Raw genomic sequence first — 17,682 nt, 5'->3', positions numbered from 1 at the left:
GGTCCGATCGGGACCCGAACCGGCAACAATTCGGTTCCCAGGTCAAGTCCCTAGAGACTGAGCCACTGCCGCCCAAAAAAAAAAAGCAGGGTCCAACCTTATTCCAAACATGAGTTGTTAATGTTAAAACATTTTGAGTAATTTCTAGCTCACAACATTGTAACTGAAATGCACAATATATTTTTATTATAGCATGTTTTAATAACAAACAGTACATCCAGGGTTGTGTGAAATAACAACATTTAGCAGTGATTGTATCAAATGTCTGCTAAACCAAACAAGGTGACAGAGCCAGTAAGAAGACAGCACACATGAGGGACTCAGGCTGTGATCCGCCTGGATAATCCTGCCATAGGTTATATACAAAGTTGAACTTCTGGTCAGAAAGACTGCAGATATGGTTGCTCACCCTTGAGTATCTAACGAGAGACAGACAGAGTGGGGGAGGGATATAGACAGAGAATTAATATCATTTTTCTCAACCAGGCTGACAAATAGCCCAAGGCATAAGGCTGATCGTACTGCCAATCCCATTGAGAACTAAGACCCCATTGTGCCCCTTTTCTGCAGTTTTTATTTCCTGATTAAATTATAAAAAACAAAACAATGTCAGTCCAAATAAACACAATTAAGCGATATTACGGTGAACAAAAAGAGAAGACCGCTAATGTTGGAATTTGATCAAATTCACACTTAACATGTAGTCTTTTGGATCTCATTAGCCGCTTTCACACCGCAGGACTTGCCATACTTTAGTGCCGGCACTAAAGTACCACGGCACTGAATCCGCCAGGGGGCTAGTGCCAATCGCATTCACACCGCAGTATTTTCCCTGAGGCAAGATTACGCTGACGTCACTTCGTCTTCTTCTTCTCTGGGTTTACTGGCAGGCCGCAAAACCACTTCACGGCGAGTACAAAAAAAAACGAGAGAAGAAGAACTACACGGGGGGAGGGGGTATAAAGCCCACCCGCTGTATGAGGCGTTTGTTTACTTTCCGACCTCTGACATGATGGAGTTCATAAGGGTAATAAGGGTAATTTACAAATAAAATACCCCATTATAACAATGGATTTTATCTTTATGTATTTATTATATATTACCCCCTCAGGCTGATTTTGGAAAAGGACATTAACCCTTGTTTGGTGTTTTTCCCCTTATTTATCTAAAACAAATGACATGATAAATTACTTGTGTTTATGTGTGTAAGACTTGTGTTTCTGCCCCTGCCATTGCTGCACAAGGTTGCAACATTGTAGATAAATTCAACCACCGACACCTGTCTGCTCTCACATTCTTCTATTCTGCAAATTTGGGGTGGGTATTTATATATACAGTCTATGGGTGGGACACAATAAATAAAGCTTCGCCAGTTTGTTTGTTTTATTGCACAGTCAAGACATAACAATAACGGCATCACGCTGTTCCAGGTGTGTCGTATGCATGTAAATTGAAGTTAAATAAAAGTGTGAAATGTAAAATAAAGTGTAAGTAGTTTCAAAACAATGTAACAGTGGCAATATAGCAGCAGACACACCTTAGTGCAAGTAAGGTGTCAGTATTAAAAAACAGTGGCAATATATATATATATATATATATATATATATATATATATATATATATAATAACAATAGAAAATCGTTACCACTCATATTATTGTGGTCTTTAATTTTGTTATAGTCCTGCCTGAGTTTCTTTATTTTTACCCGGCATCCGTGTGCACTGTGCACGATTCCCAGCTCAAGTAGCTTTTGCGAACATCGCTCAAAACATTTGGAGTTGGGAACTGCTTTCTGTAGAAGCTGCTGCATCCCCTCCTCAGAGTTACGGCCCGTCCACACTACAGCGTCGACAGCGTCGACAGCTTCAATCTGCCCATTCACTTTGAATGGGGTGACGTCACGTTGCCGCTTTTTTTCGCCGAACTGAATTGTGGGTAGCATAGCGGTCCGTCTCCGCCGGAGATGCCGGAGTAGCCAGCGCCAGCCAATCAAATCCCGTTTCGGAAAATCTGACAGCTCAAGCCGTAGCCAATCAAACCGAGTCTAAGCTGGGAGAGATATCCCGCCGTTCATTTCTATATTTCAAAAAAAGATGGAGGAGAAACTAATTATCGCCGTAGCAATCACCCGGTTTTGTATGACCAGACCCTCTTCACCTACCGGGATACAAACCGGAGGAACCAGGCATGGAGGGAGGTGGCAGAGACAGTGGGTGAAACTGGTAGGTTTTCGCCTGTTTGGGGAGTTTATATATATATTGCTCCCATAAAATCCCCGGGGGTTTTTGCTTTGTATGTCGGGGGCGGGAGATTCATGTTATTGGTTGTTGGTCGCGTTGCTTGAATAACATCCCCAAGCTTCAGACACGCCCAGCTCCAAGCTTTTTTTGAAGCTGTAGTGTGGACGCTCCGTAGATTGCCAGAAGCGCCGACACTTCCTCATCATTCCACCGCTCCGGTGTTGTAGTACGTGTGGTCATAACTGCTTTAAAGTACAAAAAAACTACTCGCTCAGGTGTGGATGTGGTTTTGTAGCGAGGAAAAAAATGGCTGCCTAACAAAAAAAATTCAGAGTCTAACAGGGCGTGGTTTGCAATTCGCCCAGCCAATAGAAATATAATATAAATTGGCACTCTTTTATCACCAGGTTCGTACCACCTCTCTAGCAGGGACTGAAAATGGCCAAAAGAGTTCCCGGCACTGAGTAGTCCCGGCGGTGTGAACGCGACATTATTGGTACTAACGGAACCAAAGTACCAGGGAAAGTCCTGCGGTGTGAATGCGGCTATAGCAATTTTAGCTCAATTTTGGAGCCCACCAATTCCTAAGGGAAACATAATATCCAGCTTTTAAGTTGCTTAATGCTTGACTGTGTTTACCATCTTGCCATCAAATGTGTCTGCAGCGAGGTGCCAAGCCGGTTCAGCTTCTTGCTGCTATTGGAAAACAGTGAGATGCCAGATGAAATAATAATACCAATACAGTTTACAGTGCTGTGCTGAGAAGCTGCAATTGTTTGTATGTTTATAACAAATTGCAACACCTTTAACATCCAGAAGATTCATTTGATTCATTGTAAATATAGTAATATTGATTTGTTCAGCTTTAAATAATATATTTTAACTTAAGCTAACTGCTCTTTAATGATGATTCAAATCTTGGATGGAGCCACTTGAGATTCAGGAACATTGATTTTCTCCCTTGGTTTTCCTTGACCTTGGTTTGGAAACTAAATATGTGTGAACTGCAGCAAAGTATCGTGGATTTAATTCTGGGAGCAGAGAAAATATCACTTCAATATCATTATTTCTCAAATTGCACATGAGCATAAACTACAAATCCGATGTTTGTGCTACTCTTAGTTAAAACCTTTTTTTAAATAAATATTGTCTGATTGTATAGGTGACCAGCTGTAACCTTAATATTGGTTGAAGTGGTGTCTCTCTTGTGCAGTGTGAATGAGATTGTTTGCTAATGTGCTAAATGTAAATCCAGTGCCACACTGTTCCTTACGTGACAGCATTGAGATACAGCGCCAAGACCCTGTCTAATGCGCTCCAGGCGGTTTGATTTTGATGCGGTTTCTGACCCCCTGGATCACCCCAGCCCCCTCCGCTGCTGTTGAGAGTTTTCCTGATTTACAAGTAAAGCACTAGAGAGCGGGATGGAGATCATTGTAGTTGAAGTAGGGGTCGACTAGGGGGGCACAGAGACAGAACAAGCGTGGTGGTTTAACCAGTGGAGAGGGGGAGGGTGGGGGATGGCAGGAGTGACAGAGAGGGAGAGAGAAAAGGATCAGTGCAGAGGGAGAGGAGATGGCAGGGAGTCAGGAAGAAAAAGCATGAAAGTTGGAGAGGGGGAGTGGATGGCATGGAGTGAAAGGCAGGTTTCCAGGCCAGACTTGAGCTGCAGGAAATTATTTATGAGTCTGTACAAGATGATGCTTCTGCTGCCTATGATTGAAAAGCTATGTGTGTGTGTGTGTGTGTGTGTGTGTGTGTGTGTGTGTGTGTGTGTGTGTGTGTGTGTGTGTGTGTGCAGCAGAAAGGATGTGTGAACAGTATTACAGTGATAGGAGCCAGGAGGCATAAATCCCCCCCGCACACACACACACACACACACACACACACACACACACACACACACACCCTATTAATGATTTATTACTATCTTCCACAAAGGAGAGAAGAGCAGAGGGGGACCCTCGGAGACAGTCATGGGTCCTACCCTTGTGTCTCTAACATAAGATGACCATCACCCACGTTAACACGCATTCAAACAAGTGTACATGAAAGAACATAATAATGTACAGTTACTTTTTTGTTTTGTTAGTTTGTGTACCTAACTTTCCTCTTTTTCCTTTTTATATTAGCCGGTCCTTTTTTCCATGCCACATTATTTTCCTCTTCTGCCTTTGGTTTGTTTCTACCTGCATCTCTGTGTTCTTATCTGTTTGTTTCCTTGTCTCCTCCTCAGTCTGCTAGTTAACCTGTTTCCCATGTGCTTGTCTGTCTTTCTGTCTGTGTTCTTTGCGTTGGCCTATCTGCATCTCTACTTGTTGCTCTTTTCTGCTGTGTTGTTTAGTCCCTCCCTCTTCCTGTACGCCCCACTGCCTGTCTGCTAGCCTGTTAATCAGACAGGCTGTCTCTCTCTTTGACTGTGGCTGTTAGGGGTGTTAGATGTTCTGTGTGAGGCTGATAGATGGTGTCTGTGTCTTTGCCATAGGGGCTCATTCAAAACCAGGTGCACTGGCTTCTAAGGGACTTTAATTACAGAGGGAAACCACATCAGACATGTGAACACGCGCACTCGTGCACACACACAAATCCTGCGTCAAAGTCATGTGATGTAGTATTTGTGATGTGATCTCTTTCTACTTTAGACTCCGAGGCCAGGTGCAAACATGTTTGGATAAAACTAATCCACTGATGGACACTTGAAGACAAGATTTTATTGTTCCATGTCCGCCTAGCCTTTTCATCTCTCCCCAATGTTCTTTTAGCCAGGGTTTCAAAGTTTGTAAATCTCACCTGTCAGCCCTGAGCTCCAGCCCAGTTGCCAGGAGGCCAGTTAGTCCTGTTGAAACCTGATGGAAATCCCGTGTAAACTGGATACATGAGGAAGATAAACTAAAGGTTGTTCAGCAATGCCAATTTCAAATCAAGAAAATCTATGATTAGCCACAGTTTTATATCTCTTTAGTCTTAACCCATGTGCCTTACAGAAAGGACATATTTGGGCTTTATTATGCATATCATGTGTTTGTGTTCAGACATTATGGAAAATATTGAAGTTGTTTTGTTTTTTAAATAATTTTGCGAATTCCACCTAAGCTTCTATATAAAGTCTATCATAAAATGTATACCATAATACATTCAGACCCTTAGGAAGAAAGGTGTTCCCATTGAAACCCATAAAAACCACTATGTTTTATCCCAGAGCAATTACAGCACATTTTCCAGGTTTCCTCCTCAAAAAAATGAAAATGTATCAAAATCATTGTTGTTGCAAAAAACAACAAAAGTAACATTATGTAAACATACTGGCACTTTGTTAGTGATGTCTGTCAAATGATTGATTGTCCGAACATGTTCTCCTTAATATCTGAATATTCATCTTAAAAACGAATGGGTGGAAAAAGACTGAATTAAATGCAACAACATCATCTCCTAGAATGTTTTAATTTGGTCTGTCGATTGAATACAGACTGCCGGTGAGTTGTGGTATTATGAGGACAAGGATTGTGGTCGTATGATTTAAATTGTGTTTATGAAATAACTAGGGCCGGGACTCGATTAAAAAAATTAATCTAATTAATTAGAGGCTTTGTAATTAATTAATCTAAATTAATCGCATTTTTAATCGCATATACATATTTGACCTAAGAACAGTGAGAAGCAATTTTTTTTCACATGGATTTTAGTATACCATTAGGCGCATTCACACCGCAGTACTTTTCCCACAAAGGTTCATGAGAACTCTTTGAACCTGGGGGTGGATTAGGCAAATGAAGCCGCTGACGTCACTTCTTCTTCTTCTGCTTTGGGTTTACTGGCAGGCCGCAAACCACTTCACGGCGTATACTGCCGCCCAAAGTCCCCGGCCGGAAGTCCCCGGAGTTGGGGACTGGCTTCAGTAGAAGGCTGCTGGGAGTCCCAGCAGCCTTCCGAGTAAATCGCCAGAACGCCGACACCTCCTCATCTCCACCGCTCCCATGTTTTATTTTGTGTTGCCATAAGTTAGTCTCTCTGCGTTTCTGCGCTGGGCTAATGCCAATAATGCTAATGCGAGGATAATAAAATGGCGTCTTCACAAAACTTTTTGGGAGTTTTACGGGGCGTGGTTTGCAATCCGCCCAGCCAATCAGAAATATAGCTCTTTTCTCACAAGAGAGCCTACGAAAGTCCCTGCTCTCTAGCAGCTCTCTGCTCTCTAGCAGGGACTTTCGTGGGGGTAAAAAGTTTCTCATGAACTAATTTTAGTACCGGCTCTTTTTGGTGTGAACGCGATAAAAGAGGCTAACGTCCACGCTAGCTTCCACGCTAGCTGCTATATGTTTTGCATTGAGGTGATACTTGAGGCTTGATGTGCTGCGGTGATATGCGAATTCCTTTTTGCATAATTTGCACACAACCGTGCTCTTATCGACGCTTCCATCCGTCCGTTTTTTAAAACAACATTTCCCACTGTTGTTCACTGTGGTTTGTTGTTGTCTGAAGTCATGAACGTTAGTTGGTGCTCCAGTATAATCGGTACGCCTGAAACTCATCCAGTGAGAAACGTTCCGCGGTGCAAAAATAAGTGCGATTAAAATGCGTTAATTTTTTTAACGCGTTAATTTTTGTGTAATTAATTAATCTTAATTAACGCGTTAAAGTCCCGGCCCTAGAAATAACAGCTCACTCAGTATTTAGATTCAAATCTTGCAAAGAAAAAGAAATCTGCAATGACCTTGTAGCAAAGTTTTTTGGGGAAGCTGCTGCAAAAAATGTACTTTAATGTCTTTAAAGTTGACATTCTGGAGATGTGAAGTTTAAGTAGGACACTGAGTATAATACAATGAGTGTGTTTCTTGGATGAACTTGTTGCTCATACTGCGGGAAATTATAACGAGAATAACTCACTCTTTCCTCGGTCTCCTGCATGTCTCTCTCTGCATCATAATGATGGAGTTTCTTGCATGAGCTGGAGCTACTTGTTTCTCACCACATGTAAGGATATCTCTCTCACTGCATCGCTCTCCCTCTTTCTCCTTCCTCCAGTCTCCCCCTCTTTCTCTTTCTGTGTAGCTCCTGGCAGGCCTACAGTCTATTAAACACATAGACAGTGGGTGCTCCCCCGTGGGCTCATTAGTGAGCTGGCCCGCTTAGCCTGGGGAATCGTGGAACAGTCCATTCTGCTGGTTCCCGCAGGGGTGCCAGAGGATTCATTATGTTGTCATCCTACGTAGTCCCTTGGTGTTGAATGCACAATGTCCTATATTGGATAAATAGGTAGGTTATTTTAGCTCTCAGTTATCATTATGGTTCCCATGTGGATGAATAGGCTGTCTTTCATTTACATCAAATGTAAAATAAGTGTGGATCACAGCCTGACCATTGAAGCATTGTAAAAGATCAGAGCTTCATTTTCCTCCATAAGAGAATTATTTATAAAATGTTCACCTTGTTTTAGACACAGGTAGGGACATTATTTTGCTTTTATTTCATAGTGAATATGTTGATGCAGATGGAATTTGAAATGGGTTGTTAAGGATAAACTCCCAGGTTTAAAACTTGACTTGACAATCAGATTGCTCTGACATGGATGTCTATAATGATGACTGAGGTGTATTATATTGTATTTATTTGTAAACAAACACTTTTCTAAACCATTCCAGCATCTTAATCACATTATCTACCTGCTACCTAGATCTTTGAGGAGGGTAATAAAACAAAACAAAAGCTATTTATTCCGTCATATTTAGCTCAATCTATGACTGTTGAAAACATACTGAGCCAACAGATTGGATAACAGAAAAGTGGATCCTGTGAAAATGTGAACCTGTTTGGGATGAATTCCGCTGCGTTTGTGTGATAAGAAAACAACTAAAACGTTTGTATCGGCAATTTCCAAAGAGTGAGTTTGATTTAAAAAAAGACATTACATAATCTCAACGTGTGACAGTTGGTGCAGTTATGTGCAGAATATGCAACAATGAAATAGTGTAATAATGTCATTATCAGTCAGCTGCACCGCTTTTCAGAATTACCATGATAAATTGCCACGATGAAATTAGTGTTCAGCTGTTATTCTGAACCTTTGCCACAAAATGTGTTTTGTGAATAGACTATTGTATCTCATATCTAGGGAGAGTGGCGTCTAAGTGATGTAACACAGTGAAACACAATAATAACCTGACAGGCAATCACTTCTGTTCTACTTCCTGTCTTTCTCAACAATGACTTTTCTGGAAAAACTAATTTCCTCAGCCACAGAGATTTCATTAGCCTGGCCCCATTGTCTGAACACAAACAACTATTCCCTACTCAGGCAAAGGTGTGGGCTCATACAGTACACACACACATACACGAACACTTGCACACTAACTCACACACACACGCAACCTCTCTTTCTCTCGTTTTTGTATCGAGGTGGTGTCGGGAGCTAATCTAATTGTCAGTTTGTGATTGCGTACGTTCTTTGTTCATTTCTGCCTTTTGGTGTGTGACATTTTTCAATATTTGTTTCAGTCTGTAACTTGTAACAATGAACCGCAAAATGCTTTGCTCACAATGGCATTTCGTTATACTGTATGCAAGAAAATCAATCTACAACCCTCTATGCTATGCTCTGCTATTGGGATGCTTTTGCACACTGTGTCACATACAAGTAGGAAAGCTAATCTTTACAAATATTAGTCAAATAGAAGACATCACCACTAGGCTGTTCTAGTCTTATGTATTTCTACTGGCCTTGTGGGTAAATGCCAGTGGTTTTCAGCACATACATGATGTTCTTTTGGTCTGCATGATACAGTTACTATGCATGGTAACTATACTAAGGAGGGTCATGACTCATCAGTGTCATTGTGTTGGTGTGAGGACTTTGGATTCGAGCTGCAAGGTTTTTGAACAGCTCACGGTATAAAATCCTTTTAACATTTAAATAGACTCCTAAAACATCTGTCTTACATTGCACCAGGAAAATAAGATTGTTTTCAGTTTTCAAATAGTTTGAATATTTTTAAGGAAAATGTTCTGAAGGTACATGGACAGTGTTATATTATTATAGGTGTAATCAGGAATTTGTATTAACAATACCTTTAAGTGTTTCCCCTATATACAAATAGCGGTGGCGCAGCGCCGCTGCTGAAATATGCGCTCCGCTGCTAGGGGGCGCCAGCCAGGTACCCCAAAAAAAAAATCTGGGGGGCCCTGCGGTGGCAGCTCTGGGAGGGGAAAAAACATTTTTGACCGTTGGCACTCATCCTAATTTTCGGCCTTGATGTAACAAAATTCATAATTAAGTAAATGTAACATCCTTTTCACCCCGGTTACACTTTTCATTTGCCCTGTGCGATGGGCGCTGTAAGTGATGAAAGTGGGGGGTGTTGGCTTATCAGGCGCCCGCAGCTCACAGCCAAAGTGCGAGCGTGGGAGCGAGGGAGAGAGGGAGGGAGAGAGAGAGAGAGCGCACCGGTACCGGCGCTGTTGTTATTTGAATCTGGTGCTAGCTGCGCTAACGGATATAAGAAGTAGATGTTTCTACAACCAGGGTGGAGGAGAGCTCTCCTGTCAGACTGAGAGGCTCAGTGAGGTAAAGGACTCTCTGAGTGTTTAGATAGTTAATTTTAGTCTAAGTTATCTCAGTGGGTCTCAAACAAATATGTGTTTACAAATTATGTAAACACATATTTCCAAGGCACTCCTTTATAATTATTAGGATAAATAAAAACAGGTTTGAAATCATTCCAATGTATACTATAGGACAGTAAACCAAAAATATCGTTTAAAGTTGGAGAGATACAAAAATATGCATAAATAAATGTTAACTAGGTAAAATAAGATATGAATGAACAACAAAAATAAAACAAGTTACATTTATTTGTTATTGGCTATGGTAGGTTATTGGTTATGTTCACATACTTATTTGATTATTAAAATGTGAACCAATCTTTTTCATAAGGGTGTTTAGAGTTGAACCCCCTAGATCAGGCCTCTAGTAATTGTGTGCTCAAAGTGCACCAGATTGAAGCATTTTCCTTCTTGAACCGGCCTTGGTACTAGGCCTCAAGAGCCTTTCTTGTGCTGGCAGACACATAGAAACAAATTGGCGGGGCGCACTTCCCACGTGCACACACAAAAAAATTCCACGCGCTCCTCGCTCACACTATGCTGGGCCCACGTGCCTTAGCACCGCTGCTATGACTCCATCCTAGAGGAAACACTGCCTTTACTATAGCCATCTTTATCATGTATTGTGATGAAACACTACACATTGTTAATTCATTTGGTAAGAGATACTCTGCCATTGAGAAGTGTTGAATGTGTTTGACAGCTCTAATTGACAAAATCCCAATAATTAAAGGATCCGTTGCTGTTAATAAAATGTATTGTCAAAATACCTGGTTGGTCGTTGTTTATATGCTTGCACTGTGTTTGTGTCTGTCTTACAGGCTGATCCCATAGTTCATCACATGGCTGCAAAAGCCATAGAGAACATTGCCAGTGCTGTCTCTGGCTCCTCCCACCAACTGGCTACCACCGAGATAGGCTCCGCCCTGTGGTACCTGTTCACTCACTCCACCGTGGAGGCCGTCAGAGTCACTGCTATCTCTGTGAGTTCACACGCATGAAAACACACACTTATAGATTTCATCATGTATGTGTGACTGTGGAGAAAAAACATATTCACATACCTACATCTATATTTGACCTATAAGCACTAGGAAAAGGAAAAGCAGGCAAATATGCCTGATACTTGAACATCTTCTTATAGATTTTAGATGTATTATAATATTTCTATGTCGGGCCACTCCTGAACGACCTCAAATAATAACAATTGATGACCTTCTCATGGTAAATGACAACAAATGACAAAACAAATGTAAGCTTTCCCCTCCACATATCTAGATACATGTACACCTATTAACATAGCCTTCGAGCAGCATTGATATACTCTATTTATAGATTGTGAATCATATAAACGAATTTGTAAATAAAACAATAGATTTAAACAATTTAAATTACAGAATTAGTAGGTTGTAATTTGTCACTCCATGTTATGCAATATTAAACACATGCATCTTATTTTAAGGCATTACCGATTACCACAATCCATGAATGGTATACATTACCTCTGTCTTTCTTTGTCTCCAGGCTCTTTCAAGGCTAACCCGGGTGCTCCCAGCAGTCTTCTTGGCAGTGATTGACACCTGTGGCCCTGCGGCCATCTTGGAGGGCGTTGGTGGAGCAGGGGCCAGGGTCCAGCAGCACCTGCTCACTGCTATGGCCACGGCCCTGCTCACCTCACCCATCCAAACACACCGCGTCACACAGAGCACGGTGCGTATAAACGCCTTTGCACACCTGAATAAGAGTGTAAGAATATACTGCAAAATGTGAAATGGAAACACATGCAGATAACTTATCAACTGGACCTGGATCAAACCTAGACACTAACAACCGTATTGTTTTAGCCTTACGTTTGATTGATATTGCTATGGAGAGATTCTACTGGAAATGTATGTAGGAACATCACAAGTCGATTTATTTAAAGATGTTTAAGAGGAAAGTGCCAAATATGGAGATTTGAACACAACAAGAGAAACAACTCACTCCGTCTTTCTCTCTTTTTTCCTCGCAGTACATGAACTATTGCTGAACTGTGCGTGAACTAATTTGTGAGAAATTACTTATTTAATTTTCATAATGCAGCATATCTAGTATGTATACAGTACCGTACGTAGTGCTAATCTTGGTGAGGCAGAGGGGCTCAAATTGATTTGAAGGTTTTTTCACTTGGAGTCTGGCATTGGTAATTGACTCAGAACTGAATTTATTTGCATTGAGCATTTCCAATTTAACACCAGCATACAAAGTTAGTACTTCAACTCTGCTCTAATTATACACTGATATGCATTCACCCCCCCCCCCCACCCCCCCAATCGCTCCTCTCTCCTTCCCCTGGCACAAAGACAGATAGTCCAAGAGTTTGTTTACACAGAACTCTGTCTGTTAGTGTCTGTGTGTGTGTGTGTGTGTGTGTGTGTGCATGCACATATGCTAATTTGCAGAGTGTGTCAGTATCTGGGCTAATTGGCTGAATGAACGAGCTGCAGCCTTCTACTTCAGCAAAGCATTATGGGTAGTGGGGAGGGACTTATCAGCTAGGCACACACTACGGGGCTTTGAAATTAATTAAGTTGGTGTGTAACCACATAAACACACATGCATGCACGTTCTCTCACACGCTCACACATGCACACAGTCAGAAGCGTATGGTGTTGGTGATAATGATAATGGTAATGAATGTTGGCCAGTCGCACATTTTCCCAACCAGTTACTGCCACAGAGTTTATGCTGAGTGAATGGATGTCGGAAGTAGCTGTGGGCATACAAGTTTGTTTTGTGTGTATGTGTGTTGTGTGTGCGCGCATGTTGTGTGATAATGAAGTCTGAGCTGATTAGGTTTTAGCCAGTTAGTCGAAGCATTTTCAGATTTATTTTGAACACCTCAGGGAAAATGTTGCATTCTTATTTCTTTGCATACATGATTTGGAGACATTGCAGTAATATCTTATAATGTGATAACATCAGAACATAGCGCTGTGAACAGTGTGCAAACATGTTTTCTCTTCAAACTCAACCTTTGTGGATGCGATGTTCCCATGCAAACATTTTGGGTTTGTAAGCATATACACTGCATATATATACAACTTGACTTGACTGTTCAGCAGCAGAAACATACACAACCTGTCAGTTCAGCTTTATTCGTTTGTGTCTTGCAGGATTTGGTGTTGAAGGTGCTACGCTGTCTAGAGAGTCCATCCACAGTAACAAGAGCCAAAGCATTACTACTGCTACTGCTACTGATACAGGACAACACACACACGCTTCTATTCTGCTGTCAGCACAGGTAAATACTCACTAACACACACCCACACACATGCAGGCCTGCACATTCACTCATACATATAGACACGGTCTCTTCCCTAATAATATGTAATTAAAATATGCTTATAGCCAGATTACATATGTCAGTTTGTCAAACTAGAAAAATAGCTTACAATTTGTCACTAACTGTGACCTAGTAATTAATGGTTTTATGAAATGATATCCCTTCAATATGTCTAGTGGATATCTAAAGCTCAAGTTTTTGTGAAAGTATTCTTCTGTAAGATTTGCATCCGTTGTAACTACCACAAAAAGCCATTAACATGGATATATTGGTATATTATACACTGAGATTTCAAGCCAATGAGCCCTGTTGGTGTTTCAGAACGCTAGTGGGATGAATTGGTTGCTTGGGACTACATTTAAAAACACTGTGTACACATTCCCAAATAGTTTGAGAATGAAAGCTAATAGGAAAGTAGACATCATAAGCACACTACCACACAGCATGTGATCATGTATATGGATGATTAAAGAGGCTTACTTCCGTGACATCACTATGTAACACTTGTACTTCTCTTGGCTAGAGCTCCAACACATTGTACGTGATAGAGCCGGCCAGCTAACCAATCAGAGCAGAGTAGGCACTGGTTTCAGACAGAGGGTGAAAAGAGGTGCTGAAGCACTATTATGAGTAAAATAAAGACGGGCACAAAATACAAATACGAAAGCTTTTGATTTTCTCTATCCAGTTTTATTCTTACCGAACTGAAATGCAAGACTGGCAGTTTTACAATTGACTTGGCATGGACTTGTTATACAATGAATTGAGTTAAAAACATTTAGGACAATACCAAGAAACATGGCCATGCATTAAGTGGAGTGCTTTTTCTTAAAACATCCCTCCCACATTCTGATACAAGCACTCAGGAATTGCTTTTCAACACAGTTGTCTGGTATTTAAAGCAGACTGCTTTGAGAAGGGAGGCTCCCTTCATAAAAGCGCTGCCTGGGGCTGTTGGCAAGGCAGTTGTACTCTCCGTAACCTTTGCGTTAACTAGCACAGCAGCCGTGGGAATGATAATATAAATGTATGTACCCTGGTCATTCAGTTTGTTCTGCTGTATGTTGTAACTTTACAGGAACTTCAAATGGTTTATTAGCTGGTTGTCCTGTGTTTCACCCCACGCCAACTTGAAATGCAGCTCTGAATGTTCTTAGCCCCCGTGATCAGATGCATATGCATAATATTAATATATATATACAGTATATATACAGAGACAATTCCCCATGTAATTTAGGACCAGTTGGTATTGCTGTTTGAACAAGATGCCTCAGATTACTGACATATGAATCCTCAGAACTGTCTCTCTTATTGCACTCTCTTCTCCCATTCTCTTTTTCTTGCTAAATACGTTATCTCTTTTATTGAAATGCTTCTCACTTATTCTCTCTTTGTCTGAGATTCTTTATTTCTTTGACAGCCATACCTTTCTGACATTTGATACGTGTGAACTGTCAACTTTTTCCATGAAAGAATAAGGTTGAGTTATGCTTGTTTTCATAACAAATGGTTTATGAATGATGTTTGTGTCTTAGGAATGATTTTAAGTCACCAAGGTGCCAACCTGGTAACACCTTGGACTCACTGAATAGCAAAACCTATATGTCAGTATATATGTTTCATATGTTGCCAAGTAACAAAAGCCATTGAATGTTTTAATTGTTTTACACTTATCAGACTTTATAAGTATTAAGAGTAAATGCTGCGTCCTAATTCCACCATAAAAAACAGAACTAATTGAGTATTGAGCATGTAGCGGGTTCATATGAAATCTCGACAGAAGTATGTATACTTGAACATGTCATTGTGCTTAATGAATGCCTAATTTCAGCTGGTAATAATTATAAAGATAGCTGCTTGTCTCTCTCTCTCTCACACACACACACACACACACACACACACACACACACACACACACACACACACACACACACACACACACACACACACACACACACACTCTCTCTCTCTCACTTGCTCTCCCTCTGTTCACTGTGTTAGAGCTGTCAGAGTTGACCTGCCTGTCTCTCTCCCACCGAGCGCTCTGCATGATTCAACCACACACAGGCGCACATCTTTCAGGCCCGCTCTCACCCTGGCACGCTGTGTTTAATTAGTTCCTCAGTGGCGTGAAAATGTATGTGTGTTCCTGTGTGTATGTGTTTTTGTCTGCATGAGATAAAGTTGTGCAGGCCGTCTCGCTGAGAAAGTGTCAAGATTGCCGTTGGGAGTGGAGTGTGATGGCTTTCAACAGACACTGTCACACACACAAAGAGTGGGCCACTTGTAGGTTAGTTGTGTGAGAGTGCTTTGTCCCACAGTGACTGACAAAGAGGTGGCAAGTTTGTCTCTCTTTATTTAGCAATCGGAACAAAAATGTCTGGAAGACTTACAGGCAAAATTCTAGCATACAAATAGATAGAAAAGCCGGTGAATAGCAGGTAAAAAAGAGACAGACAGTTACAAAACATAATAGTTTAGTCTTAGAAAAAAAGCTTGCATTACCAATCAATCAATCAATGTTTATTTATATAGCCCAATATCACAGATGTTACATTTGTCTCAGTGGACTTCACAGTGTGTACAGAATATCAGTATGACAAACGACACCCTCTGTCATTAGACCCTCACATCGTACAAGGAAAAACTTCCGGAGAAAACCCACAGTTTAAAGGGAAACATGGGAGAAACCTCAGGGAGAGCAACAGAGGAGGGATCCCTCTCCCAGGACGGACAGACGTGCAATAGATGCCGTGTGTAAATTATATTTATATTATATTTGAGGTTGGTGAGGTCCTCACATAATGTTGACTTTGTGTTGTTGAAGACCGATTTATGCCAGACAACAGGTGTTCATGAACCTACTTTATATTAACCTTGATTGACAGGCTTTAAAGTGTTAAAAGGTTTGTATACAGCAGAAATGATTTGTGAAACAGGCATATCACATAGTACTCAACACACAACCAAGCCTACTGTAAGACACAACGTGTGTGACGGATGGTCAGTCCGCAACTCTGTCTGGAATAGAAGTATCTCAACAACTACTGGATGGATGACCATATCATTGTGTGCAGATGTTCATGGTACCGTGAGGAAATATCCAAATAACAATTTAAACATTTATCCTGGGGCTTCTGGACATGCTGGCATGAAATTAGTTTTAAACACTCACGATGAATTGTAATAACTTTAGTGATTCCTTACATTTTGATCAGGCAACATTATTAAATGACCAAAACCCTGTGACACTAATGATACATCTCTGCATCTAACTGCATGCTAACTTGAGTTATAACAAAAAACATTCTCTGACCAAAACTAATTGTAACATTATTTGTTGTTTTCATTTTTTATCCTATTAATTGTTTTTAATACCTTTTTTTAAATGCTTCTTAAGTGTTGTTGGTAGAACTTGTTTTCATATATGAGACTCTGAGTTTGGTGATACCAACTAGATTTGGCTTTGAATTCAGCAATTACTATTTTGAGTGCCTCTAACATTCATTGGACCCTTAATATACTGTAGTAGCAGTAGTTGTGTGGGAGTCCATATAGCTGTGGCTGCTAATCTTTTATGCAACATTATGAGGAAAACTACTGAATTTGTAATCCCTCACTCCCCCTGCTCCATTCCCACACCGAAGCTTAGAATCAATATTTGTTAACTAATATGACCTCGCCAAATCTCTCTGCATGTGTCTGCTCTGCATTCATGCTTTTTGTGCCTGTGTGTGCTTGTGCACACATGTGTGGGTGTGTTTGTGTGTCAGTAATGAATATCAGTTAGCAGTGGTAACCTTTCCGCTCTGCTATGAATTTGTGAATAGAATATTATTGATTACTGTTCAATACAAGCAGTCTGACGAGAATACAAATGTTTTTAAACTCAGGGTTTTTCTGTCTGTCTCCCTCTCCACCAATCTCCCTGGCCCTTTGTCTGTCAACGTTTTATAGCTCATTGTCCAGAATCATATTATACTGAACAAAAATATAAACGCAACACTTTTGTTTTTGCTCCCATTTTTCATGAGATGAACTCAAAGATCTAAAACATGTTCTATATACACAAAATAACCATTTCTCTCAAATATTGTTCAAAAATCTGAAAAAATCTGTGATAGTGAGCACTTCTCCTTTGCCGAGATAATCCATCCCACCTCAGAGGTGTGGCATATCAAGATGCTGATTAGACAGCATGATTATTGCACAGGTGTGCCTTAGGCTGGCCACAATAAAAGGCCACTCTGAAACGTGCATTTTTGCTTTATTGAGGGGGTCTGGGGGGGCTCCGAAAACCAGGCAGTATCTGGGGTAGGGGTAGGGTTAGGGTAATGTTGTGAATCGAGTGGCCTGTGTTCGTCGTCCATAACATACGCCTGCCCATACCATAACCCCACCACCACCATGGGCCACTCGATTCACAACATTACCCTAACCCTACCCCTACCCCTCACACCAGATACTGCCTGGTTTTCGGACCCCCCCAATAAAGCAAAACTGCACGTTTTAGAGTGGCC

General features: G+C 41.0%; 1 protein-coding gene across 7 annotated transcripts in view; it reads left to right on the top strand.

Annotated features, from left to right (window-relative positions):
* Positions 1-17,682, top strand: part of ulk4 (unc-51 like kinase 4) — a 101,127-nt gene that overhangs the window by 21,751 nt on the left and 61,694 nt on the right. For all 7 annotated transcript variants that reach the window (XR_004568216.1, XM_034207669.1, XM_034207670.1 and 4 more), the window contains 3 exons: positions 10,659-10,820; positions 11,362-11,547; positions 12,993-13,120. Coding sequence is in view for 6 of the 7 variants with exons in the window: in XM_034207669.1 (XP_034063560.1) it covers positions 10,659-10,820; positions 11,362-11,547; positions 12,993-13,120 (476 nt within the window). In the remaining variant the exon portion in view is untranslated. The remainder of the gene's footprint in view (positions 1-10,658; positions 10,821-11,361; positions 11,548-12,992; positions 13,121-17,682) is intronic.

This window comes from Gymnodraco acuticeps, unplaced genomic scaffold, assembly GCF_902827175.1.
Source record: "Gymnodraco acuticeps unplaced genomic scaffold, fGymAcu1.1, whole genome shotgun sequence".
Taxonomy (NCBI): domain Eukaryota; kingdom Metazoa; phylum Chordata; class Actinopteri; order Perciformes; family Bathydraconidae; genus Gymnodraco; species Gymnodraco acuticeps.
This window is presented reverse-complemented; position numbering and strand designations above follow the sequence as displayed.